The following is a 26,900-nucleotide window of genomic DNA, read 5'->3' on the forward strand; positions in this document are numbered from 1 at the left end:
ACAGTGAGAGGCCCGCGTACCGCCAAAAAAAAAAAAAAAAAAAAAAAAAAAAAAAAGTGACATCTGCCTGGCAAATCATCATTATAAGTCTCCGCACATAACACATTTGGAGGCAATTCTTCCCTTGCATGGTGCACGAGCTGTGGTAAGTATCTTTGACCTTGCATTTCTGTGACTGGAACTGGATAGTCCTTTACAATTTGAATTTATTTATCCTGCAAATTCTATTTCACTGTTTTCTGTTTTGAAGCATATCTATTTGCATAATATTACTAAGAATTGATGGCACTATTACAGTGTCAGGAATCTTTAAATCCCAAAATTAAAATGTTTGATGATAAATAAAAATGTTTGATATCAATTATTGGATCTCACCAAAAATGCAATTAGTCAGATACTATTTTAATTCCAAGCCAGTGAGATGGACAAATGATGACCTGGTATAAAATAAAACAGACGTTACATGAGAATCCAAAACTCACTTAAAAGAATAATTATTATATCTCAAGGAAAGATAGCAAAAGCTATCATACAGAAATTTCAGACTCTGTTGTACTTTCAGAAAATTTTGTAGAAAGAGCGACAAAAAATCCTGAACATAACATGAAGTATAAGTTGGTTAGAAATTTATTAAGATTGATGTCAAGGGGTGCAACCATGCCCCTGCCTCTGACAATGACACTATAATGGACTTGCTGACCTTGGGAAAAAATTTCAAGTGTTTTTTTTTTTGTTTTTTTGGTTGTGCCGGGTCTTAATTGCGGCATGCATGTGGGATCTAGTTCCCTGACCAGGGATCGAACCCAGGCCCCCTGCATTGGGAGCACAGAGTCTTATCCACTGCGCCACCAGGGAAGTCACTCAAGTGTGTTCTTACATTATATCTCCTGGTCTCCTGCTTTCTCAACTGTCTTTCTCAATTGTCTCACTTCTGTTGAATCTCTATTGGCAACACAGGGTTCCTAGTTCATACAACTAAATTCAACAATTTTTTTGAACATCTATGTATAACTCTCATTCTAAATTTCTCCTTAGCCTGCCACGCTTTGTTTGGTTTTGCTTTTTTATTTTAAAATATCCTTCTCTGAAGCTTATTTCATTATTCTCTTAGATTTCAGTAATATTTTTCAGATTCTGTGTTGGGTACAATCTCTCTCTTCTCTAGTGTTATATGTTTAATTGATGGTCACATCTATTCTCCAAGTTTCATAATCTTCATGGTGCCAATGGCTCCTAACGCTGTATTTCTGCTACTTATTTCTACTCCCAAGTTTCTAATGTACATTTTAATAGCCTGCTAGATATCACTTGAATTTTTCAAAGGTACCCTAAATCTGACATGTCTTAATCAGGTTCGTTCTCCTGCAAAGATGCTATTCCTTCCATTTTTCCCAAGTTGGCAAATAGCACCTCTGTCTTCCCACCACTGGTATCCTTGGTATCGCTCACTATTCTCTATAACCTTACCCATTTTTCTGCTTATCAAATCCTAGTCACCCATCCTTCAAAGTTTGGCTATGGTTTTTCACATGCCCAACTCATATCCTATTCTGGTTCTGGTAACCTTTAGTCTCTAAACTCACACTTTTACTTTTAAACATCTAATTCTGTACATGTCATTCTCCATCACAATATCTAACACTTAGTAGGCAGAGAGAATGTCTCATTCACCTTTGGATCCTTCGTGGGAATTTGCATAGAGTAAATGCTCAACAAATGGTTATTGAACTTCATGAATTCTCATAATACTCCAAATTCCCTGTTCATTGTATAAAATTTCATCTATGGCTGTGATGACCTTTTGCTACAAATGCTGGGTTGGTGAAATGAAACCTCATACTGAAAAGAAACAATGTGCACAATTCAGTATAGGGAACTATGGTTCACAGGAATGCAACCTCAGAGTAGTACACCACTCTCAGATCATATGTGGGTCCCCCAATGACCTCATCGTTGGAAATGCTAAGCATTTCAGAGCAGAAATAAAATCATAGAAGATACATTTTGCAATAGAAATGAATGAGTAGATTATTTTTAAACAATAGGATGCTGTTCTTTTTATTACCAAAATATTTTATAGCACTCATTGCAGATTTCTTTTAAATATACAGTATCAAAACTTAGTTTCCTTTGTGACTATCACATTTTAGCAGCTGAAAATCTGTTTTAAAGGAGGCATTTAAATTTGCATGTGTTTCAAATATTTTTTTCATTTTGTAATAAACTTACACTTTCTGTACAGTAATGAGAAGGCATACACGATAATGAGACGGATGTCAAAAAAATATACACCTGCATAAATTAAATAAAATTTATCAGAAACAAGATTTTAAAATAAGGTAACCTGTTGTCTATATTTCAGATAGAAAGGGAATGTGACATAAAGACAAATACCCAAATATTTAACTTGAATCTTGAGATAACAATTACAAAAACAATTTGCAACCACAACAGAAGGAATGAATTGGTTTTTCAAAAAATAAACCTAATCTAATCCAATCTACTCCTATCTAATCATCTGATTTGAGTAATACAATTTGTCTTCTGAAAAGAAATCACAAGAACTTAAAAAAAATTATTTACACGCTCTTATTAAGTTTGAAAAGCCTTATTTAAAGCACACGTATTTTTAGTAATTGTCCATATTTATGAGCAGGGAGAGAAAAGAGACATAAAAATAATCTGTTCTGTAGATGAGACCTGGATTTACCATATGCTGACAATTTTATCAATGATAAATTCTGGAGTTTTGGAACTAATTATGTTTAGCACCAAGAAAAACAAAAGAAATAACTTGATTAGAAAAGTAAAACAAACAAATAATTTAACTTCATTTAGCTTGACATGAAGCTTCCAGGCCAATATAGTACTTATTTTTAAATCATGTAGAAGATGGGTAGGTAAAAAGAGAGGCTATGATGCAGATAACATTTCAAGGCCTTCTTCCAGCCCAAGCTATTATTTATAAAATGGAAAGATTTCAGTAAGTGCATTTATAATTGTTTCATCTGAATAATCTTCCTCTCCATTCTCTGTGCTTCATACCACTCTGAACTTCTCTGATGAGCTTTCTCCTTTCCATATTATAGTGAAGTTACTGAAATCAAGGTTGTATCTTCCTAACCTAAGGACTTCCACCATGAAGACAGAGACTCTTTCTTGTTCACTTCTACTTCCTCAGAAAGCCTTGGCCAAGTTTTACTTTCCACACATGTTTGTTGAATCAAAATGAATAACCACAGTTTTGTCACTATATAATTACCCCATTAAACAAGGGACAGGGAGGATATTACTCTGTTTTGCTTTACTTAAGAGAATGCTTTTCTTACAAAAAAAAAAATAAATAAAAATACCTGCAATAGGAAAAGTAACAACAGTGAGTGTTTTAACCTAAAAGAGGAATACTGAGATGAAACAGTTTCTCAATAAGTGGGCTAACCTCTGAGGTTGAGTGCTAACTATACTTTAAGTTAGTTCCAGAGTTCCTTAAATCACACAGAAGATGCTTGGGTGTTATCATATTTCAGCAACATCAAGTTTTTTATATATAACTCTAGAACAAAATCAGAGGAAAAACAGAAGTATATACAATGTATAAGCAAAGAAGAATGCAAGTATGGGGATAATACCTTGACTAAATAAGGAACTTAACATAGAATTCATTATCTAATAAGTGTGCTGAAATTCAGATAAGCAAATGCTTTGAGAGTCTGGAGGCAACAAACCCCCTAACTGACCTCCAAAGTCACTTTGAGATTTGATGAGAACTCATTCCCTCCTCAAATGTCATAAGGGTTCAGCAGAGTGATCTAGTTTTAAAGGACTAAATTAGAATAAAAGGATAATATGGCCACACATTTTATCAGTGTTAATTATTAATACTGAGATTAAAAAGAAAGGGCTGAGAGTTCGGTAAGCATACTAATAGGACACTTTTTTCAGTTCATTTTCTCTGTCACTGTGAATACTTTGCGGCAGTTCAAAGGGAAATATACACCTGAAGAATAATGCATTCAACTGGAAAACTGGGTATAAAATGTAAAAACATTAAAAAAGAGAGGAGAATACAGGGAGATAATGACTTCTCCTCACCTTAAATGACAGAGCGCACGAAGAGTTGGGTTGATTTGATATCTCAGGATAGAATTTTTCTTTCCCCTCTTTTTAACTCCTTGATATGTTTAAATGTCACTGGGTGTCACCCCTTGGTATCCCACAAAAATGAGAAATTGACTGGGAAGTATTCAAGGTGAGAATATCATTCTTACCAGTCATTTTAGAATGCTATCTTTGTGAAACTAAACATTTTATGATGTTTTCATGATTATGCCATCGTGTCATGTCAAATCTACCTAAAGTTAATAATAATCACAATTATTTTATTATAACTATTTAAATAATAGTAGTAAATAATTTTATCATCAGCTAATATAGTAAAATTATTGCTACTCTTTTACTATTTATTTATAAATTATTACGTGCTATTATCTCACTTAGTGTCTTCCACAATCCTACGATTTATTATTAAGTGGGGCTAAGGGAAGTCAGAAAATTACACTGTTAGTAAGAGGAGAAATCAGGATTTAACCCGATGTCCTTAGATTTCAAGCCTGTTTCTTTTTTTGTTTGTTTTTTTTGCGGTACACGGGCCTCTCACTGTCGTGGCCTCTCCCATTGCGGAGCACAGGCTCCGGACGCGCAGGCTCAGCGGCCATGGCTCACGAGCCCAGCCGCTCCGCGGCATGTGGGTTCTTCCCGGACCGGGGCACGAACCCGTGTCCCCTGCATCGGCAGGCGGACTCTCAACCACTGCGCCACCAGGGAAGCCCCAAGCCTGTTTCTTAAGCCAGTACATTCTGTCTACTACATTACCTCTTCTTCTACAGGACAATGTCTTCTTTAGATTCTTTTAGATTGTGCTGCTCATTTTACTGGAAAGCTAGAAAACTGCTGTAGCACGCATCTTGATTAGTTGAGACTCTACTTAGAGATAATCTCTATTATCACTATCCATAATCACTATGAAGAAGTAGGAGTAAATAAGGCCCTCCAGAACTGTGGGGGGTGTGTGTGGACTTGGGGATACTTGGGAGGTACAGAGCCATTTTACAGATGGCTAGAAAAGTAAAAAAATGCAGTCAGACACTGGTAACTAGACACAGTGAAATGCAGAACCATGAAAATGAATCTTTCCAAGGTACAGACAACAATTTGCAGGACATTTGTTTGGGGGTATTACGAGTATGCCATTAACAAGTATATGAGCATCTTTGGAGAGCTGGAAGAGACAGTGTTGTTAATTCAATCTAAATGAAAACAGCACAAACCAACGATAACCAGATGATAGTACCTTACAGATGACTATTGAAAATTGGGTAGGTAAAAGAAAAGCAGAAAGTAGAGGATCCTTTATCCCACACAAGGATATGAGTTTAGTGTCTTTTCTAATTACCCTTGGTCATATAAAAATGATGTTTCATTTCCAAATGATATTTCAAATATACTGTTATTTACTTCTGAAAGCAATGTGAAAGTCCATGGCAGATAGGAAAAGACTTCCCAGCGGAATGCACCATGTTTCAACCCTCATGAACAATGTGCTCTAAACACTAAAGCATGTGTAGTGAGGGGAATGAATAAAACAGTTAAGCCTAGTTTACATAGGTTTGAAGAAGTAAGAAAGTTTGGAAGTGTGAAATTGAAAAATATTAGCATATAAAAATCAAAATTATATTGTAAACGTCTGAGAAAATCAAAAGCATAAAATTAATTAGGCAGTTAAAATGGCCAAATTTCTGACGATTTAACTTTTTAAACACCTGCCTTATGGATCAACTGCTATTTTTTTATTTTAATTTATTTCTATGCTATACTATTTGTAAGTTTACCTAGAGGAAAAATACATACGGTTTTGTACCTTTTGTTTACTCTTACTCTGACCAAAGTTTACGCTGTGAGGTAAGAAAGTAAATGTGCTTATTCAACTGTGAGATAACTTAGTCATAATTAATGGTTTTGAGGGCACTGTACCCAAAGCCAGATCAGACCTAAAAATGCCTCTCTTGCACAGTGTAATTTGGGGAGGCTCCAAAACTGTCTCCCATACTGACCTGCTGTTGGACCACCTGGCCAGAAATCACACCCTTTGACCCTATTCATTTCTTTGATTTATGTAATACATTCATTATCTACTATTAGAATGCATGTGTGTTATATAAGTTGTGTAGAAGGCCCTAGAATTACTTCTGCTTTGCCCATATTACTGCATATTATCAAATTCACTCACCATCTCACTAAGAGACCCAAAGTTCTCTTTCTATTCAGGAGAATAAACTTTGTAAGAAAAATTGGATGTAAGAAAAGAATCGCAGCTTATTGGATCTCCATATGGTTTTCGAGTTAATTTAGTTAATGGCCTTATAGATGATAGAAACAGACCCAAAAGGAGTAAGTGACCTACCCAATCCTAAATGAAAATTGGGATTAGAGGTCAAGTGAGGTGTTTTCCATATTTGAGTTGTTAAACATATTATATGATCAAGTGATACACAGTAAAACAAACTAGCTCTGCAAATATGATTCAGGGGGACTTCTGGAAGAATAAGTAGACCATGGCATGAAGGCAGGGGTCAAAATAAAAACTTACAATAGACCTAAAGAAACTCATAAACACCATTCCAAGACAGACTCTGAAGCCTGCTGCATAGTTAAGACAAGGGCAAGCTCTTGCAGAGTCAATGGTTACCCTTAATGTGGTGGTGCTTTTAAGCCTAATATTTGGTTTTCACTTAAATTATTAATTTATTTTATCATTAAAATATCATTAATGATAAAGTATTTTATCATTACTTAACTTCCCACCATGTACTCCATATTTTAAAATATGTAATCCCATTAAATATATTTTAATAAAATAACAAATAACCAATTTCCCCAATTTAATCAAAGGATCAACTTGAAGTAATCATACTATTGATATTAATTAAAGGAAAAGAAAAAAATGTTAGTGATTTTTTTCATTAATAAATGCATAATTCATGAGAGTTTTTTTAAAAGTATTTTTAATGTATAATTTTCATTGTTCCTTTCCAGAGACCCATGGGATATAAGTACCCCAGATTTGAAATGATCAGAATAGTGGGTCTCACATTAATTAATAGATTCTAGTTTCAAGAAATTATGTTTATTCTCACACTGTATTATTTTACCTAAGCCAATAAGAAAATAAAGCCTCTTTTCTCATTTGGCACTAATGTGGGTTGAAATATAGGGTAAAACTTGTTATAAAGAGAATTAACCCATAAGCTCCTAATAAAATTTTATTATGCTAAAGTATAGAAGGCAGAAATAAAAGCTTTTGTAAAACGTAAGTGCATTTCACTGCCTATGTAATTAGATTTTCTTGTATTTTGGTTATTTCCTTACTACAGCATCTGTGACAATTTATTTTGATCATTAGCTGTCCCAATTTATACCCAGTTTGCATCATCACATTGGAATATTATAAAATTATTGCACTGGAATTTATCTTCTAAATTTTACAAGGAAAGTTAATCCAAAAAATTGAGTTATAACTGTATTGTTTCACATAGGTTAAAATTCAAGAAAAATGTTTGAGGTAATAATAATTAGGAAATAGGGCAGCATCCAAAATGGTATTTTCATGGAAAATCCAGTACAAATCCTGATTAAAACCTAACCAAGCAAAACACTGCAGATTACCTGGATTCCAATTAAATGTGACAAATGAATATTTGACAGGTTTCAACTCCAATTCTATTTATGCCAGAATGCTCCATCAATATTGAAGATGAAACTACCAGAATTCAAGCATACAATTGCACTTTACTGCTAGATAATAGTCTGAAAACCTGAACCCAACAAAACTCTTACTCAAATGTCAACTGCTACATTTGGATCATCCAAAGTGAATCACATCTCCTGTGTCATTACCTATAGATCAGGGCTAACATGAATCACAGCTAGCAGATGACAAATGGTTACACAAACACTGAATTTCAAGTGTCAGTCACATAAAGTCAGGAAAAATCAGTTACATTATTCTGTTCCTTGGCCATTGACAAGACTGAAAACATGGTTATAAAAAATAACTAAAAGTCTTCCTTGGGAAATGTTTCTCAGTAAACTTTTCCCAAAAAGTAACTGCTATGTGTTTGTCTTATATAATTATGTTTATTATTATTTCTTTCTTATTTTAATGGCACTGAATCCTCAAACTCATAAAACAGAAATAACATTAAAACATGATTATAATGCCAATGATAGTTGACACCCAAAAAATAAAGATTTAATTGTACTTTATGTTGCTTATAGTGAGACAAGTACTTTTTAAAACACAAATAAAATTACATATCATCAAAAGGTAATGCAGATATACTAATGCCCTTAAAGTAAATTAATACTGACTTCCTGGGGGGTGGGGGGTATGTGTATACAAAACATTATTACAGTATTTTTAATTTAATTTTTACTTCTGTGCAAAGCATTTTAAACCTATTTACCTTAAATATACATTCATCTGCATTGCAATTCATACCAAAATTTTTATGCTTATTTAAAAAAATACTAAAAAATTGTGAATTCTTAAAAACCGTATCAAACTCCCATCCACATAAGCACACACTGCCATACACACAGGTAAGCATGACTTTATAGCCATAAGGCAAAATGCATTTAATCTCTGGCTAATTAATCAAGAAGGTTGTCAATCATCAGACCCTGCTCAATATCGTATCTGCTCAACCAGATAACAGTGTGGAAAAATAATTATTTAACATGATTTAATTTAACAATAATTTCACTTAAGGTCATTTACAATGTATTATTCTCTAATGTTGGGTTTTAATATTCATAGGTAAATGTCCAGAAAAAAAAATCAGACTTTCTCCTGCTCTAATATATTCTATTTGCATATCATCACTAAAGAAACTGGCATATAACAAAAATTTAGAGTGTCTTACTTCACTTGGGGGATGGAATGGTGAATGACAAAATTTACTTCAAGGTTTCACTAGAAATAAAAATGTGTGTGATTCCCCTCTCTTTCCCTGCGTATAACCAAATCTATTTTTATATATGAAATAATAAAGTTAGCAAGAACTTTACCATTCCACTATTTGACACAAATTTATTCTTCAGGCATTTACTTATAACCTGAAATCCAAAATATAAATCACCTAATTGTCTTTGGTAACATAAACAAATGTGAAAAGTTTCATAAGCACTACTTGCTATCTAACTTTATAACTTAAAGGAAAGTGTACATAAGGCCAATTGTGATAATATGAGAACCATCTCACAACAGGATAAGAATATAGAGTGCTATAATCTTCTTTTCTCCCTTTCCCTTACACAAAAATGAGAAAAACCTTACAATTAAATAAGAGGGGAGTTCTAATAGCATTTACAATATATTTTGGAGAATAAGATAATACTGTTCTCCTTTGACTCCAGTTCAGTTATCACTTGAAAAGGAGAGGATTGAAAATATTTTTCTAAATACCTAGGAGAGGAAATAATCCAGCAAGGTGTGTTTACTGTCATTTCCTTTTACCAAGACTGGATGATTGCAATTGAAGAAATAGTTGCATGACAAAAATGAATAGAAGAAAACAATCACACAAGACCTTTCTTAGCGGCTATTGTTTAGGTATTATGTACTAGTTTAGTCTTTTCCATAAAAGGTACTACTCTGATTTATTTGTAAATGTGTTTATTTCTGAGAGGTTGTTTTAAAATGATGGTGCAAGTTTGGTAAATTTTATCTATAGAGTTATGTTCCTTTATTTGGCATTTCTGTACTTTTAGCAAATATTGATTATTTCAAATAAACCAGGTTTAGTGTCAGCTATTTTATTTTGGTTTTAGACTGACCTTCGCAAGTCTACTTATTACGGCTCACTAGCGTGATTATGTGTGTGATGTTGTGTTTGCCCCTACCATTTTCCATATGCTCTGCCTCACCAACACTGCCATCCGGCGTGGTCCTTTCATAGTTGTCCTCTGGGAGTGGAAGGGCACCCAGCCTTGGCCCTGATGAACTCTTACTGCTTGGTGTTTCTGACTCCTCCAGCCCGCTGTCATAGCAACTCTGCAGTGACCCCTGATGTGGGTCCTGGGGCTGACTCACAACAGAAAACGTCACTCTACGAAATGGCTGTAAGAGAAAAGATTCTGAATGTCACTAAGGTATAAGATTGTAAATAATCTTATTTAAAAAATACATAAATTACATACATTAAGGTCGACTGACAACTAATTCAATACAAAACGGTTAATATAACATGTTGAAATCTATTTGGTTAACTCTGTATTTTCTGAGGCAATACCTAGAGCTTAGATTTTATTATGGAAAAACGGAAAATTCTCTTTCTGAAACAGAAATAAGAAAACATCAATGTCACTAACACACACATGTAAATCTGATATGTTACTTCCACATATTCACCATTTTTCTATTCTGTAGTCTTCACTTCAAATATGTTTTCCACAAATAGACTCCTTATGAAAACAAGGGTCAGTGATTTTGGAGAGCAATAAATATAGAGCTAATCCACTGTAAGAAGATTTCATTTTTAAATACTTTGTCCATAAGGCAAATGGTTTAAAACTGAGTGTTCTGGCAGTTGACAAACTATTAAAGGTACAGCTGATAAACAGGAATTTAGATGTAGTGCTAGGAAATCGAAACATATTTCTTACTTCATTCATCTTAAATATATTACCTATTGACCCTGAAAGTGTAAGGGTAGTATTGAAATAATAGACAAAAAATCCCTGAACCAGGGAATTCAAAATAAACCAAAATTTTTAATTGTATGTGCTTTTATTATGACTATTCACAATTTGCTCAAAAAAGTAACATCATGTACAGTCTTTAAGTTGTATTTAAAGTGTGCTGCAAACCTTTCCCCAATTGGATGTCACAATTTACTATGTTACTAATGTTGGCTGGATAGAATACTTAATATATATGGAATTTAAAGGTTATCATAACTACAAAATAAAACAAAAACATTTTAGGCTCATTAAGGGAACAAATTAATGCCATACATTGTCAGGGCTATGTACACATAATATTTTGGGAAAAAATATAAAAAGGTTCTGTAATATTTGTTGGAGATTATTCTTGGCAATAGTTGTATTCATTAAGCTCTTGCATGATTTGAAAGTGGCATAAATGTACAGATTTTTGCACCTATAACTCAGACTGGTTCTTTCTAATATAAAGTATAAAACTAATGTTGCCAGAATAGTGAGAAAGGTAAAGAACCTTTTTTATACTTTTAGAACTTGAATACTATTGGTAGAAATCACTAATCACAACTGGGACCAGTAGAATTTTTTAAATGTTAAGGATTATCCACATATGGTAGGTTATTAATGGGAAAGTTAAGAAATATTGTGACATTTCCCCCAAATTTATAAATTGGTTTTACTAAAGACAAACACATGGTTCCACAAGTCTTTCATTTTGTCTCATATAGAATAATGGCCAGGAATATTATCTCATATTTCTAACCCAGTACCTCTCCCTCCATGTACATACTTGGAGTGTACAGTCTTTATAAAATCTTTTTAATTTAATTCAAAATCAAACTTACAAAGGGAAAACATTTAAAGCACATTCTCTTCTTTATAATGTTTCACTGAATTGGGACTGCAGATTTTTAAACAATTACAAAGTATTTCTAGTACAAACAGCATGCACACCATGGGCCAAAATTTACTGGCAACTAAATCTCTAGAAACATTTTCCTTATTTCACTAATAATTCTCATATTGCTTTACAGTAGTATGATTGTGATATTTTACCTTATTTCTTAATAAACGTAGAAATCGGTTTGTATTTCCCATGCTTTATCTTACATGTGCATATTTTATTTTTTTTCCATTTATTACTCCCAACTGACTGCAGTCTCTCTGTGAATTGTTTTATGTTTGGTCTCACCTCAGAAGTAAGACCAGTGACAGTCTCCTAAAACTATACTGTTCTGCACACAGAAGATACTCAGCAAATACTACCGAACAATAAAATGTTAATGACAATGTTGAATTTAGGAAAGGATGCTAAGAGTCAGGAAAACATATTATCACTTCAAGACATAGCAGTGGGTTAAGAAAAACATATAAAAAGAAAAAGGAGGGTCCAAATGTTATTTTTAATTCTATTTTAATGATTCTCAAATCTTTTAGAATCAGTCCACTAATGCAAGGAGAAAGTTCAAAATGAATACAGAAATACATAAATTATGCTAATAAATTGACAAAGAGAAATAAGAAATTATGAGAGATAATGTTCCATCTTGATGTAAAAATAGAAAAGAGGGTGATGTTTGAACAAAGGTGGAAATCTCAGAATCTGTGCTTAAATGCTACGTCTACCAAAAGTAATTATAGAATAGCAGAGACAGGTGATAGTCTGTTTGCAATGAAAAATGTCAAAAATAAAATAATTATTTTTCTATTATGTATTATGTAATAGCTACTGTGAATCCGTGCATTTTTTTAAAATTTATTTTATTTATTTATTTTTGGCTGCATTGGGTTTTCGTTGCTGCACGCAGGCTTTCTCTATTTGTGGCGAGCGGGGGCTACTCTTGGTTGCAGTGTGCGGGCTTCTCATTGCGGTGGCTTCTCTTTGTTGCGGAGCACGGGCTCTAGGCGCGCAGGCTTCAGTAGCTGCAGCATGCGGGCTCAGTAGTTGTGGCTCACGGGCTCTTGATCGCAGGCTCAGTAGTTGTGGCACAAGTGCTTAGTTGCTCTGGGCCATGTGGGATCTTCCTGGACCAGGGCTCGAGCCCGTGTCCCCTGCATTGGCAGGCGGATTCTTAACCACTGCGCCACGAGGGAAGCCCTGAATCTGTGCATTTTATTTTCTTGATTCCGTACCCTATTTTAACTGTGAATATATTGATCCCCATGAATTACTGTAGGTTACATATTATATTTAACGATGGAAGGAAAATGTTGTAATTTAAAAATACTAAGATCAATATATATACTAGCAAATGCTTAGATCCATTAATACTTCCTTTTTATAAATAGCTTTTCATTTAAAATAATATCTAAATGAGTGGAAAATGATTCATAATAAAAATCTAAAATAATATCACACATGGATCATAAAATACTCCATCTATCATTTTTTTTTTTTTTTTTTTTTGTGGTATGCGGGCCTCCCTCTGTTGTGGCCTCTCCCGTTGCGGAGCACAGGCTCCGGACGCGCAGGCCCAGCGGCCATGGCTCACGGGCCCAGCCGCTCCGCGGCATGTGGGATCCTCCCAGACCGGGGCGCGAACCCGGTTCCCCTGCATCGGCAGGCGGACGCGCAACCACTGCGCCACCAGGGAAGCCCAGCCCTATCATTTTTATCTACACTTAAAAATATCCCATTAGAGCTCTACATATAATATAAACATTACATTACTACCTCTTTAACTCTATTTTGATAAATTTAAATAAATAAAATCTTATGGCAAACTATTTAAGTTGGTAATGTGAACCAAATTGGTACAGAATTCTGAATTCTGAACGAGAACCCATTAATGCAAGAATTAAGCTTTAATTCCAGTAATAAATCACACATGTAGATTTAGATAGATAGGTAAATAGATAGGCAGATAGTTCAGGAGACAGACAAGTATTTACACACTATCCTTCATCATTGGGTTGGATCTATTGAGAAGATAGGTTTTATAGCAGAAGTTATGACACAGAAATTCATATTATTTATATAGTCCAGATATATTGACTAAACCAGAAATGTAATGTGTTGACTGTGTGACAGAGAGAATGCGTTTGCATTGTATATGTAACTGTCACTTTGTTAATGACTGATACTCTGAAGCAGAGTGGTTTAAGTGGTGATTCCTAAACCTAGATGTGCCTCAGAATCATCCAGAGTACTTTTGAGAAAACACAATGCAAATATCTGGCCTCAACTTAAACCCAGTGAATCAGCATTCAGGGTGGAACTGGATATCAATCATTTCTAAAATCTCTCCAGGTGATGAAGAGGCAGCAGAGAGGAGAAACCCTACAGTCGAAACACAATTGGTCAGAAAGACTAAACTGCTTCAGGAAGCCAGCTGGTCCCCTAAGTGTTCATAAAATTTCCCTGGAGAGTCAACAGAACCATGATTTCATCTTGGGATGCAAAAGTATAATATGAAGATATTTAATGACCTGAGGTGTCTGAGCTTTCTATTTTTCTGTCTAGGATGATAAATGACTTCATGTCTTGCAAAGGCAAGCTGGTCTATACAAAACAGGAAAAAGCGGAAGAGCTTGAGGAAGAGTGTCAGCTTCCCAGCTCTTTGAAACTATGAAGATGTGCTTGAAAATTGAGTAAGTAATGCAAGAAAGAAGTCTCCAAGAAAATTGTTCCAAAAATTGTGCATGGGACATGTGTGAGAATTATAAACAAGAGGGAGTGGAAATCAAAGATTTTATTAGGCAAATAAATGATCTAATTAAAGGGGTGAGATTGAAGACATGATCTGACAATTCCCTGCAAAAGCGAAGGAAGAAAAATGTTGAAGGCAGAGGATTATGCCAAGAATGAGGGAACAGCAAAAAGAATGGCCAGCAAGGCCACTATAAAGCAAAGCTGTGTGGCTGACTGGATCTAGTCATTATACTTACTTACACTTGTTTTGTCCCATTATGTCCCAGGGTTTCAAGGATGTTCCAACAATAATTCTACACATTTAAGGAACTCAAAATCTTATATAAAAAAAGACAAAATATAACATGATTAAGTTTCCAATAAAATAAAGGTACCCCCAAAATGCCAGGACACCTGTTTAGGAATTTAGGGCAGGCATTGCAAAGGAGGGGTTTCTGGCTTGAGATCTCTAAAATAATTTTGATAGATAATACATATTTGAAGGCTGATAATAGATTTCATATCTGGGACCAGTAGCAAAGGATAAAAAAATAGGGTGAGTAAGAAAACCAGGTCACTTTTGAAACTCAGAAGCCAAGGAAGCTGTTAATTTCAGGAAACAGAATAAAATCTTACGTGATCAAAGCCATCAGAGATGTTGAGAAAAATGCTGATTACCAAAGGTCCATTGGATTCATCCATTAGAAGGGCATTTTTGCTAAAAAAAAATCTCTGAACTCTGGGGAACAATTCTAGGAGATTACCAAAGGTCCATTGGATTCATCCATTAGAAGGGCATTTTTGCTAAAAAAATCTCTGAACTCTGGGGAACAATTCTAGGAGATTAAGCCAGAGGAAGTAAAAGACCCACTTGTAAATATATGGAGAAATGGAGAAAGTGGGGACAGACTACTAATTTTTTTTTTTTTTTGCGGTACACGGGCCTCTCACTGTTGTGGCCTCTCCCGTTGCAGAGCACAGGCTCCGGACGCGCAGGCCCAGCGGCCATGGCTCACGGGCCCAGCCACTCTGCGGCATGTGGGATCTTCCCGGACCGGGGCACGAACCCGTATCCCCTGCATCGGCAGGCGGACTCTCAACCACTGCGCCACCAGGGAAGCCCTACTAATTTTTAAAATATGGTATAAGAGAGATGTGGGGTAGCAGTTAAAAGAAAAAAAAAAGATTTGTGTAAAATCTTTATTTTTTTTTTGTCTTTTTTCATTGTTATTGAAAAAGTTTTGCTTTAGGGTAAATAGTTGAAGATGCAACAAAAAGAGCAAGCAAAAATATGCCTAATAACATAAGCTTGTCGGGGAATGAAAGAAATCAGAGACTGGAAGTAAACTAACTAGAATTAATAGAAAAATGAAATTAAAAATAAAATCACAAAGGCAAGGTAAACAATAAAACTCATTGAGGAATTGCATGTATGATTTGTGTGTGTGTATGTGTGTGTGTGTATGTGTTTAATGAGAAAAAATATTGTATATTAGAAATAATAGGAAAAAAAAATTATTCCAAGCAACATTATAGATTCCCTATTGACCTCAGACAACTTAGCTGACCCTTGGCTCTTGTGCCTTAGGCTCAGGGTAAAATTTCTGTAAAATGCAGAAAATAATACCTGCCCCTTACTAACTTAAATTCTCTGAGAAATAATGAGATAGTTTATACAGAAGAACCTTAAGCTCGCTCAAAGACATATACTATAAAAGGTGTTACACCTCAGGCCACAACTATATAACTAGAGCTATCTCCCACTACGTTTTAGGGTTTTTTTTTTTTTTTTAAAGGAACTATAGAGCTGGCCCAGTAATTTACAAAGTTTCTAAATAATTTTAAAAATTCATATGAAATTTCAAACCTATCCTCCAATTAATGCACTAAGTTTTTATTGTTCTACATGCAAGTTATTGGTAAAACAAATAGGTACATACAATAATACCCACATTTTTCAAAAACTATTCAAATCTAATCATTTTTATTGAGCATGAATATTTTTATATTCAATTATTTAAGAATGACATTCATCAATTATCTTTTGTTTCCATATGACACACTAGAGACTTTCACTTGAAGACACACATATATTCAAAGGTAACTCTGGATAATATCCAATCCCTGGGGTGTGGGATGTACCTCCATCCTCATGCCAGGCCCCAGCTGACGAAAATGCATTAGAATTGACTTTGCTTTAAACTACTATAGACTGGAAACCAGTCTATTCTTTATATAATCTTTATCCATTCTTTATATAATTTTATTCACTTTCTGTTCTAGAAATCTACAGGTCACATGGGAAGTGGATACAGATGTGAATGGAGAGGTCTTCTCCCTTCTATTCTTTCCCTCATGCTGTGGGAGTCCATAAGTATGGCTGTGTCTTCCTATCCTCCTCTCCTCATTGAGAATTCTAATGAGCTCAAGGTGTGGGACATGTGATTGCCATGATCATTTCCACATAAAATCAACCTCATAGCCTTGAAAAGACAAGCATAGCAAATAAGGATTAAGTTGGGTGCTGTGGAGATATACAATGTAACATATTCAATAAATGCATTTGCTTATTAATATTTTGGATTTTTTTTAATTTGGAAAACATGAACATAAGTTAAAATGGTGTATTGGTAAACTTGGGATCAAGAGAAAGACAGTCTGCATAGATGAGGAGGGGATTTAGAATATGTCTGGATGACAGAAACAATGCTTGTGTTCTAATGATAGTATTGCAAGGGGTAAGGCATTCATGAAGGGAAAAGGTGATGAGCATTTGATTCATTCTTCTTTTCTGTAAAATTTCATCTCAGCAATTGATAATGTGGACTACCAATTAGTAAACCTAAATCTAGGCAGTCTAGCTGGTTTAGAGATTACATACAAAGTTATCACAATCCCCACTTCAAATATAGAGTAGAAGCCAGATCTCATGCTCGTCTTATTCAGAGGGTTCAAAGAAAGTTAAGTCCATACATTTCAAATTCATTAGAGGACTGGAACAATTTTCTAAAAAGTTTTTTTTTAATATCTAGAAAGTTGATGTCAAATTCTAATACTGCCTCATTTTTTATATTGCAGATTCATTTTCAATTTTTTTAAATTTTAGAGAACCATACAACTGCCCTCCTTTTTTGACAGTACTGATATAATAGCATATACTATTTATAATCTACACCTTTAAGAAAATTAATTCTGAAATTAACAGTAATATTTTATTCTGTTTTCAGAATGCAATCACTGTCAAAAGTGTTTAACATTTCCAGGTGCTACTTATTTTAAAAAAATCTTTGTCACAAAGTTCATTTATAGTCTCTAAGAAAAGCAATAAAGACCAGATGCATGTTTGCAAATATATGATAATAATGAAAATTTTATTTTTATCCATTCTTGTTAGATTGATGAAAAGGTAACCATCATACCATAAAAGCAAATATTAAGTCCCATAATCAGACACACTTAAAAATACTGGCCTTCCACATGCATTATCAAAATCTTCTAAGTTACAACCTGTACAATAATAATGCATTGTTTTCTCTGATAGGGCAGTGGCCAATTTTTGAAAAGGGAAAAGAAAAGAGTTGAACTTTAGGAATATCCTATTATACACAATGCTTACAGTAAAATAGAAAACACAGCATCATGGTAAGAATGTAGAAAGTTTCCCCTTGTAGTCCATCAACCTAGTGAAACTACTTTTATGAGGATTTCATCTGCAAGAGGATAGAACTCTAAGGATGCCTCTGGAAAGAACTTCAGGTTAAATCTCTCTGCTCTGTGCCTTACAGACAACTTTATGGGGAACTTTAAATTTGCACCTTCCTTTTTAGCTTCAATAGTTTCCCCATAAATCGTCTCCTTATCTGGAACTCACATACAGCTGTCTCAGTCACATCAATTATTTCTGAATGGGATGAAAAGGATTTTTTATTTTTTCCAATTCACTTAGTTATGTCCATCAAACAGACTTCTAATGACTCTCTTTGTCAGTCATAAAGCACTGAAACGGTCATGGAGCAGAACATTGCTGAATTATAAGGAGCGCTGCTTTTGCTTTTTACTTTTAAAGAGGAGCTATCTAAGACAGTGAGATCTTTCCTTGCAAATGAACAGGTACTTGATTAATCTGCAAGCATTGTCAACCAGTGTCAGCGGCTAGTGAACAAACATATCTAGGATTCCATAGTGCATTAGCTGGAATATGTCTGGCAGAATCTCCAAACAAACTTTAATGAGGTCTTTTAACTTTTGGGGGGCATCTGCCTTTGCTAACATGTTAAGGTTGTTCCCTACTTCAAACTTTCTTTCTTTCAAGTCAATAGCAGATGAAAGGGTATTAAAAAGAAACATGCTGAGACATTTGGATTGGTTAATTAAAACACTCATTTGGGGAAGGAGAAGTTAACTGTATTTCTTTTGACTTGCATGCAATTACATATTTGACATTATTGTGTATATTTGTCCTGCAGAAACTAAGAATGCAGGTTATACTTTATAGTTCTTAGTCCACTAGATCACGAACAATTTAATATGGCAAAAGAACAATAATGATAGTTAAAATAGGAGCTATTCATTTCACATGGGTCACGTTGATATTCTGATTTTGCAAATGAAAAAAAAATAATGAATTTAATATTCAAACTACTGCAAGAAATACTCTAGCCTAAAAATACAAGCTTGCCTCTTATTTTTTTTTCTAATGAAAATTATCAGAAATCAGAACAAAGCCTAAAACTCTTAGTAAATATAGGCAAACTTTTTTTTCTGAAAACTTCTAAAAAAGATATTGTGCTCTAAAACACAAACTGTGGGTCCTTTATTTTGTGGACACGTTGTTTGATCTAGTTTTTCTCTTTTTGCTGGTTTCCATTAAGCCTAGTTGAGGATTTGGCAAACTTTTTCTGTGAAGGGCCAGAAAGTAAATATTTTAGGCTTTGTAGGTCATAGGTCTCTGCCACAATTACTCATTCTGACATTGTCCTGCAAAAACAGTCACTGAAGATACATAAATGAATAAGAATGGTCATGTTCCAATAATACATTATTTATGGAAATAGGAATTGGAATTTCATATAATTTTCCTAATTCATCAAATGCTGTTTTAAAATTTTTTCAACCATATAGAAATGTAAAAAATCAAATGTAAAAATACAACTTTTCTATTTTGTTAACATTTTTCAAGTTACTGTGGACTTTTCAAACAGTGTGAAAAGTCCTCATAAACAGTGTGTAGCAATTATACCTCAACAGTGCCTTGAAAATAGTTTAGATTCAATTGTCATTTGTTAGCCTGTTTTAATATTTACTGTCCTTTTTTGCAAATAACTCTGAACTGGAGAATCAGGAGACTTGGAGTCAAGTACTTGCTCTGATACTAAGAGTAAAATCTGGTGGAAAGATCAATCTTTCAGTTTCATCTTCAACTTTAAAAGGAAGGAGTTATAACAAATGATATTTAACATCCTTTCCAGTTCCTTAATTCTTTGAAACTATAAGAAGATAGGTTTGTTCAATAAGTGAATAAATGGTTGAAATCCATGATTTTAAAGTAGTCTTTGCTCACCCATTAAAAAATTCCTTAGTACATTGTATGGTCTTGAAAACATGAATGCAACTTGAAGTGCATTTACTCATGAAACGAGAACCATGAACAAAAATATGTATACCAACCAAACATTTCAGTCAATTACCTTGATGAAAAGCTACAAAGATGACAACATCTTTGAGAGAGGTGTTTGTAACTAGTAAAGAAATTCTCTGGAATGTCAGCTCCATGGAATATGCTTATCTTAATCTTCCCTATCCTCTGAAACCACCTCTTCTGTGATTTCTTCTTTGACTCAACCCAAAAAAATGTTCAGTTGAGTTCCTACTGTGGGTTAGAGGCTGTGAGATCTCATTCGTCGCTTAAATATATGCTTCGAATAGCAGAGGTTAGCAAGGTTGGTATGAAATTGAGTGGTGAAAACATGCTGAGCCATTGATTAGATTTCACCTGCCAATTCAATTGAAACCCTACACAATCCTTTGGAAGTTTCTATGTTTACATGCACAGAGAAACAGGAAGGCAGAGGGAGTCCTAGTTAGGAAAACAGAATACTGACAGGCAACTAATGAGAAAAAGACAATCTTTGCAATAATATTCAATCCAACAAAGACTTATTAAGCACTTGCTTTGTGCCTACCACTGTGCTGAAAAATCTACATGCTGCAAATTTAGGCCTTAAGCTCAGCTGGGCAAGTGTGGATTAATCACACAAAAGCACTCACAGAATACAAGCAAAGGTTTCTTTCTCCATTTTTCTTTTGGCTATTGTGATATTCATCAAAAGCTCGGTTCACAAGCCTCTCAGCTGCTTTGCATGACTATGCTACACACCCATGCGGTTCCAGAAGCAGCTGAATGAGGTCGATAAACCTGTGTCTTAAACTACACAGTTGGAGTTAGTCTGCAGCAGTTCAAGGGAGCAATGCTGAAGAACCAAGTGGAACTCCAAAGGATCTGCCCAGGTTTCCAACTATAAAGCACTAAAAATGAACAAATAAACAACAAGAACAAAAAATAACCTTTAAGAAGCTACCTCTTAAAATACATAGAAGTTTAGAAGCACAGACAGAAGCCTGCCTCATAAACACCTGAATCAATTCTTCCATACTGAAATGAATGAAAATAAAACTCGCATTTTAGGATCCACTCAAACAGATGCTCCAGATTTTTTTTCTCTTTTTTTCTTTTCTATCTCAGACATTTCATCGAAACTGCACCTGGTAAAATCTGTTTGGGAAATTACATGCATTTTAAAAACATGGGGTTTTCATATTCTGTGGAATGGAGGTCTGTGTCCTTAAGTAGCTTTTCCTGGTATGGATGGATTAAAGTGTCTGACAGGAGTCAAGACAGACAAATAGAACAAGGCTCCAAATGCTCCATAATCAAGCATTTAATTATTAAACTGAGCTGAAACCTAACTAGATTCAAGACAGAATCTTCTGCTACCTATGTGAAACTTCTGCTACCCCGGTGAACCCATTTCCTCTGTCATCCCTGCCTGTTTACTTGTTTTATTTTATCTGTACTTTGTTTAAAAGAAAAGTTACCAGTGTCCCTAAGGAATAGCCTATACAATGCCCACTATATGCTCATTTTCATTCCTTAATACAAGTCAAACGACTCCAGAAAAGTCAGTGAAAGTGGTTTTGGAAGGCAGAAAGGTGGACCCTGATGACGTCCACATCCTAATCCCTGCAACATGTGACCAGGTGATTTTACATGCAAAGGGGAATTTAAGATTGCAGATAGAATTAAGTTTGAAAATCAACTGACCTTAAAATAGGGAATTTATTTTAGATTATCTGCCTGGGCCAGGTGTAATCACAGGATTATTAAAAGGAGAAAGGGAAGGCAGAAAATGAGGTCAGACTGATGCAATGTGAGATCTGTACTCACCTTCTCGAGCATTGGAGAGGAAGGGGCCGCATTCCAAGGAATGCTGGTGGCCTCTAGAAGCTATTAAAGGTAAGGAGGGGAGCATATTTTCCTCTAGAGCCTCCAGCATAAACACTACCTCATGTTGATTTAGCCCAGAAAGACCCATTTTGGATTTCTGACATCAAAAACTATAAGGTAAAAAAAAAAAAGCATAGTCTTAAGCCATTAATTCTTGGTAATTTGTTATAACAGCAATAAGAAACTTATATAGTGGGTCATGGAGCCTGAGATAAGATGGGAAGAAAAGGGAAGTAAAGCAGTTGGACTTAGGTTTCACATTTATGAAACAGGTTAGTCATCATTCAAATTTAAATTGGTGTTCCATTCCTGGATCACTCCACCTGTAGGGCATTGAGAACGAGCATTTAATTCTAATAACTGTACTTATTTTATAAAACTCTTAAATATATTGTTATGTATTTTATGTTGAAAGTGTTCAGCAAGTATAAAAATGTTAAAATAATCTTTTTAACCTTATTTTCACATTTGTTATTCTTTTAATGCAGTGAAAATACCAATACCAAACAAAACCAAATTAAGTGGACTAGGTCTGTGTCCACTCATTCATGTGGGGAAAACCACTTCAAATTTACATTTCAGTCCTCTCTTATCAGATAACTAATATTGTATTTGGGGAAACCCATGGACTTTCAAATCAGGAAACCATAATTTGTTTTCCTGATGTTAACTAGAAGTTGAACAAGCTTGGGCTACTGACTTAATTCTTCTGAGCCAGGATTCAACTTCTGTAAATATAAATGATAATCTCTCCATTTTAAATACAATGAAAATCCAATTTGATCATATAAGTGAGTCAGATTTTATATTATGAAGTGTTCTATAAATTATAATGGTGAATTGAGCTCAAAATTTTGTCCATAGGCCAAAGATTTAGGGAGCTGATAACATTCACTAAGAAAAATTCCATAAACTTGGAAGAAATGAATTCTTCCCATCATGCTAGCATTAAAAAAAAGAAAAAAAGATAATGAATGTCTTGATTTTCAAGAATAGCCTCAGCTATACTGGAGAGTTAATAAATCCTAATTGGTGCCTAACTGGAGTTACCATATTCGTAGATATTGACTGCTACTTTCTTTCTTATTTCTTCTTTGTTTTATACTTGTGTATTGAAGAAACTTTCTAGGAGGGTGAATTATTTGTATTAAAAGTTGAACTTTTCAGAAGAAAAATGGAAAATAAATTCTCCAAATAAATAATAAGCATGTTGGCATCTCATGATTCTTTAGGGAAATGAGGATACTCACAACTTGACCCTAACATGAAGACTCAAAAGTGATTCTTATACAGAAGGGCAAGTGTTCAGAAACACTGACTGGAGTTTAATTTTTAGCCATAATTTGAAAATGTAACCAATAGTATCCAATATTTGCCATATATTATTTCAATATTAAATGCCACAAGACCAACTTATTTCAATTCCCACCTCCTTGAGAAAAATGGTCAAATTCTTAAGCTTATAGAAAATGCACATTTTTAAGCATGAGGGAAAAACAAGTCCACAAAGCAATAACATCATAAGACCATCATATTTTATTATTACTACTACTATTTGGCTTTCTAAGCCTGTTTACATTTCATATTTAGAAGATACATGAGGAGCCATATATAAAATAAAATACTTTATTCCTTTTTTTAAACCTTATGACCTTTTCCAAGTCTCTGATCTTTTTTTTTTCACACAACTTTATATACATTGACATTTTGTACACATTGCTTCACTGATATCTTTTTTTAAAATTAATTAATTAATTAATTAATTAATTAATTAATGTATGGCTGCGTTGGGTCTCCGTTACTGTGCGTGGGCTTTCTCTAGTTGTGGTGCGTGGGCTTCTCATTGCGGTGGCCTCCCCTGTTGCGGAGCACGGGCTCTAGTCATGCAGGCCTCAGCAGTTGTGGCACGCGGGCTCAGTAGTTGTGGCACACGGGCTCCAGAGTGCAGGCTCAGCAACTGTGGCGCACAGGCCTAGCTGCTCCACGGCACGTGGGATCCTGCCGGACCAGGGCTCGAACCCGTGTCCCCTTCAATGGCAGGCAGATTCCCAACCATTGTGCCACCAGGGAAGTCCCTCCTTCACTGATATCTTAATTTTCACTTTAGAAGTGCTAAAATTGTAACACTTTGATGCCCATAGTTTGTGAAATTCATTATAGTCTATTAAAGTTTTTGAATCACCAGTGCTTCTGCCCCTTGGATCTCATTATACACATTCTGTGTGTTAAGAAATAAAATTAATAACAAACCATGTAATTAAGTTAACTCTTGTATTCTGGGGGAAACAAAGTAGTAATGGCATGCCTGTTTTTTTTTAATATTTAACTTCAGTTTTTTAACAACTGCGTAATTGGCAGATTATGAATTAACTAAACATAGCATGTATTATCTTCACCTAGTTTGACAGAGAGCCCTGAAGTAAAGCAGAGATACTATGCTGAGCAAGAAACTTACATATTGCAACTGATCAATGGGAAGAGAAACCTTTCTAGGCGGCAATCAATATCGATAATTGGTAGCAGACATTTCCCAGAACATATTGGAAGAAGGCAAAATCTCCTTAATGATATAGCTGACAACGTTCTGTACTTAAAATGTGTAGTGATATTCCCTAACACTCATTGATTGCTTACCATGTGTCCATGCAAAGCTTATTTATTTAGCCTGTGCTCTGCAACGGGAGAGGCCACAACAGTGAGAGGCCCGCGTACCGCAAAAAAAAAAAAAAAAAAGCTTATTTAATTTCCACAGTAGCACTATGGGGTAAATGTAGAAACCAATACCCATGGAGGTAACTTGCCTGAAGTCACACAGCTGCTAAGTGATCCATAGGTTGGTTCTTACTCACCAAGCAATAGCTTGGACTTAATTGAACCCTGAGAAATTGATAAACCGACACTGAGACTTCTGCATACATTCACAATAGCACTGGCATAAAGAAACCATATTCTAGCACAGGTCAGCTTACTTAAAAGCAAAGGATGGTAGAACCTGGACTACACAAGAAAACAAGTACTCAGGAGAATAAAGTTGATTATTTTAGCCACTTCCGATAAGGGCTCCTTAGGCTGAAAATTAGACATTCAGCTTTGAACTCCACTGGAGATTATCTGTAGTTTGTTGTTACATTTAAGCCAAGTATAGAAGAAAAGACATATAGTTTACCTTCTACCATGTGGGGCTTAAGTAATTTTCTTAAAGTCCAATAAACCTTCCTGCTTTGTTTTATACAGGTCAGCTGTTCTCAGCACTGCTTGTACATTTGAATTACCTGGGACACCTAAAAAACATTCATCCTTGGACTATATCCCTGAATTATTTTGGGATCGTGCTCAGCCTCTATGTCAGCAGGGTTGAAAATCCACTCTAATCCTAAAATAAAATGGGAAGTCATTCTAAATTTCAATCTGCCTTGGTTGCCAAGAATATCAGTACTCAATCACCATCTATTTGTAAGCCCGAGTAGGGTAGGTACATTTCCTTATCTTCTCTCTATGTGGTTTTTGAGGTATTTTTTATGTGTTAATGTCTCATTATAAATTTGTTTTATCATAAAATATCCCAAATCCTTTTGGAAGCAGAAGGCCTACATTTTGAAGATGATTACAGAAAAACTGAAAATGAATGTTTCTTATCATTCACTTTATCTACTTTGGGAAAACAAATGACTTGGGTATTATTTTCTAAAGCCAATAATACATTCTAGATAAAGTAATTTGTAATTAAAACCAGCCATACTTGGGGTTTTGTTCAAAAATAAGAAGACAAGAGAGTTTTATTTATTAATTAGTATGGGACTGATCAACATGCCATTAGAATACAAGAAAATTCATCTTCATGAAGTTACCTAATACTTACTATAAGACATGTGAGACCTATTTTGTTCCTCAATTAGCAATAAGTCTTATATGAGTAGTGATAACTCTATTTTTCATCATTACAAATATGTATTGCTATTCATGACTTTATTTCCACACAATAATTTACTAGTTCTTCCTTTAAGACTAGGAAATCCCCAGATAGAATGCCATCAATGGCAGCATTATCAAGCACTTCTAAAACCATGTCTTTAGTATCCCCCCTTCCTCCTTTTAACATTTTTTACACCATATTTTTTTCACTTTCTTTTTCTCCCAAATATCTCGCGTCATTCTACTAACATATTGCATCAACCATCCAGGACAAATTACCCTTGCTCTGTCCTGTGACCTGTGTGCACTGATTTGTGAATATCCATGGTAATGACAACCAGAATTTTTATGCATTGCCTTCTAGATGGTGTGCTGCTCCCCTCAGGTAATATAGTAACATTAATTAAAATACTTGGTGTCTTAAGAAAATCTTTCATGAGTGATATAAATTTGAAGAATATCATACCTAAAGATTAAGAGAAATTTGAGGAGGAAAATTAAACTCCTAAAGTCATAAATATTTCTTCCTTCAACTAGAAAAAGCACTGGACTTGAAGTTGATACCTAAGCTTTCTCATTTCAGTAGCAATTCAGAAACATTTCTTGGATCCTTACTTTGTTCACATGAGCTTTACTACTCACAAGCTCTGTGATCTAAGGCAAAATACTTAATTCCTCTAAGCCTCAGTTTCCTAATGTTTAATATGGGGGGAAACTGTGAGCACTCACAACAGAGTATAACTAAGAGTTTTAAGTTACGCAGTCCAGTATGTCCTAATCTCCAGGTTGCATGGCAAGTACTGGAGAAATTGCTCAGTACTCAAAAGCTCTCTAGACCCACATTCAGAAAATCTGTTTGTTTAGGAAAAAAACAAACATGATTGTGATGCACATCAAATTTTGAGAATCCCTGGTATAAACCATGTAAAATCCTGAGCACATTATTTGTTTTATTAATATTACAATTGTTATCAGCCCTTCATTATTATGGCTAACCCTGAGAAGCTCCTTATAGCAGTCAATAAAGTGGCAGTCAGGCCCACCCATTATCAGGAAATTTAATTATGGTGAGAA

General features: G+C 34.7%; 1 protein-coding gene across 7 annotated transcripts in view; it reads right to left on the reverse strand.

Annotated features, from left to right (window-relative positions):
- PCDH7 (protocadherin 7) overlaps nt 1-26,900 on the reverse strand; it is a 451,994-nt gene that overhangs the window by 253,960 nt on the left and 171,134 nt on the right. For 4 of the 7 annotated variants that reach the window (XR_008617840.1, XM_024119328.3, XM_024119330.3 and 1 more), the window contains exon 2: nt 9,961-10,177. The exons of 1 other annotated variant lie outside the window; for it this stretch is intronic. Coding sequence is in view for 5 of the 6 variants with exons in the window: in XM_024119328.3 (XP_023975096.1) it covers nt 9,961-10,177 (217 nt within the window). In the remaining variant the exon portion in view is untranslated. The remainder of the gene's footprint in view (nt 1-9,960; nt 10,178-26,900) is intronic. 2 more of the 7 variants (XM_024119329.3, XM_024119331.3) reach the window with 1 other exon arrangement.

The sequence above is a fragment of the Physeter macrocephalus genome, chromosome 7 (genome assembly GCF_002837175.3).
Source record: "Physeter macrocephalus isolate SW-GA chromosome 7, ASM283717v5, whole genome shotgun sequence".
In the NCBI taxonomy this organism is placed as follows: domain Eukaryota; kingdom Metazoa; phylum Chordata; class Mammalia; order Artiodactyla; family Physeteridae; genus Physeter; species Physeter macrocephalus.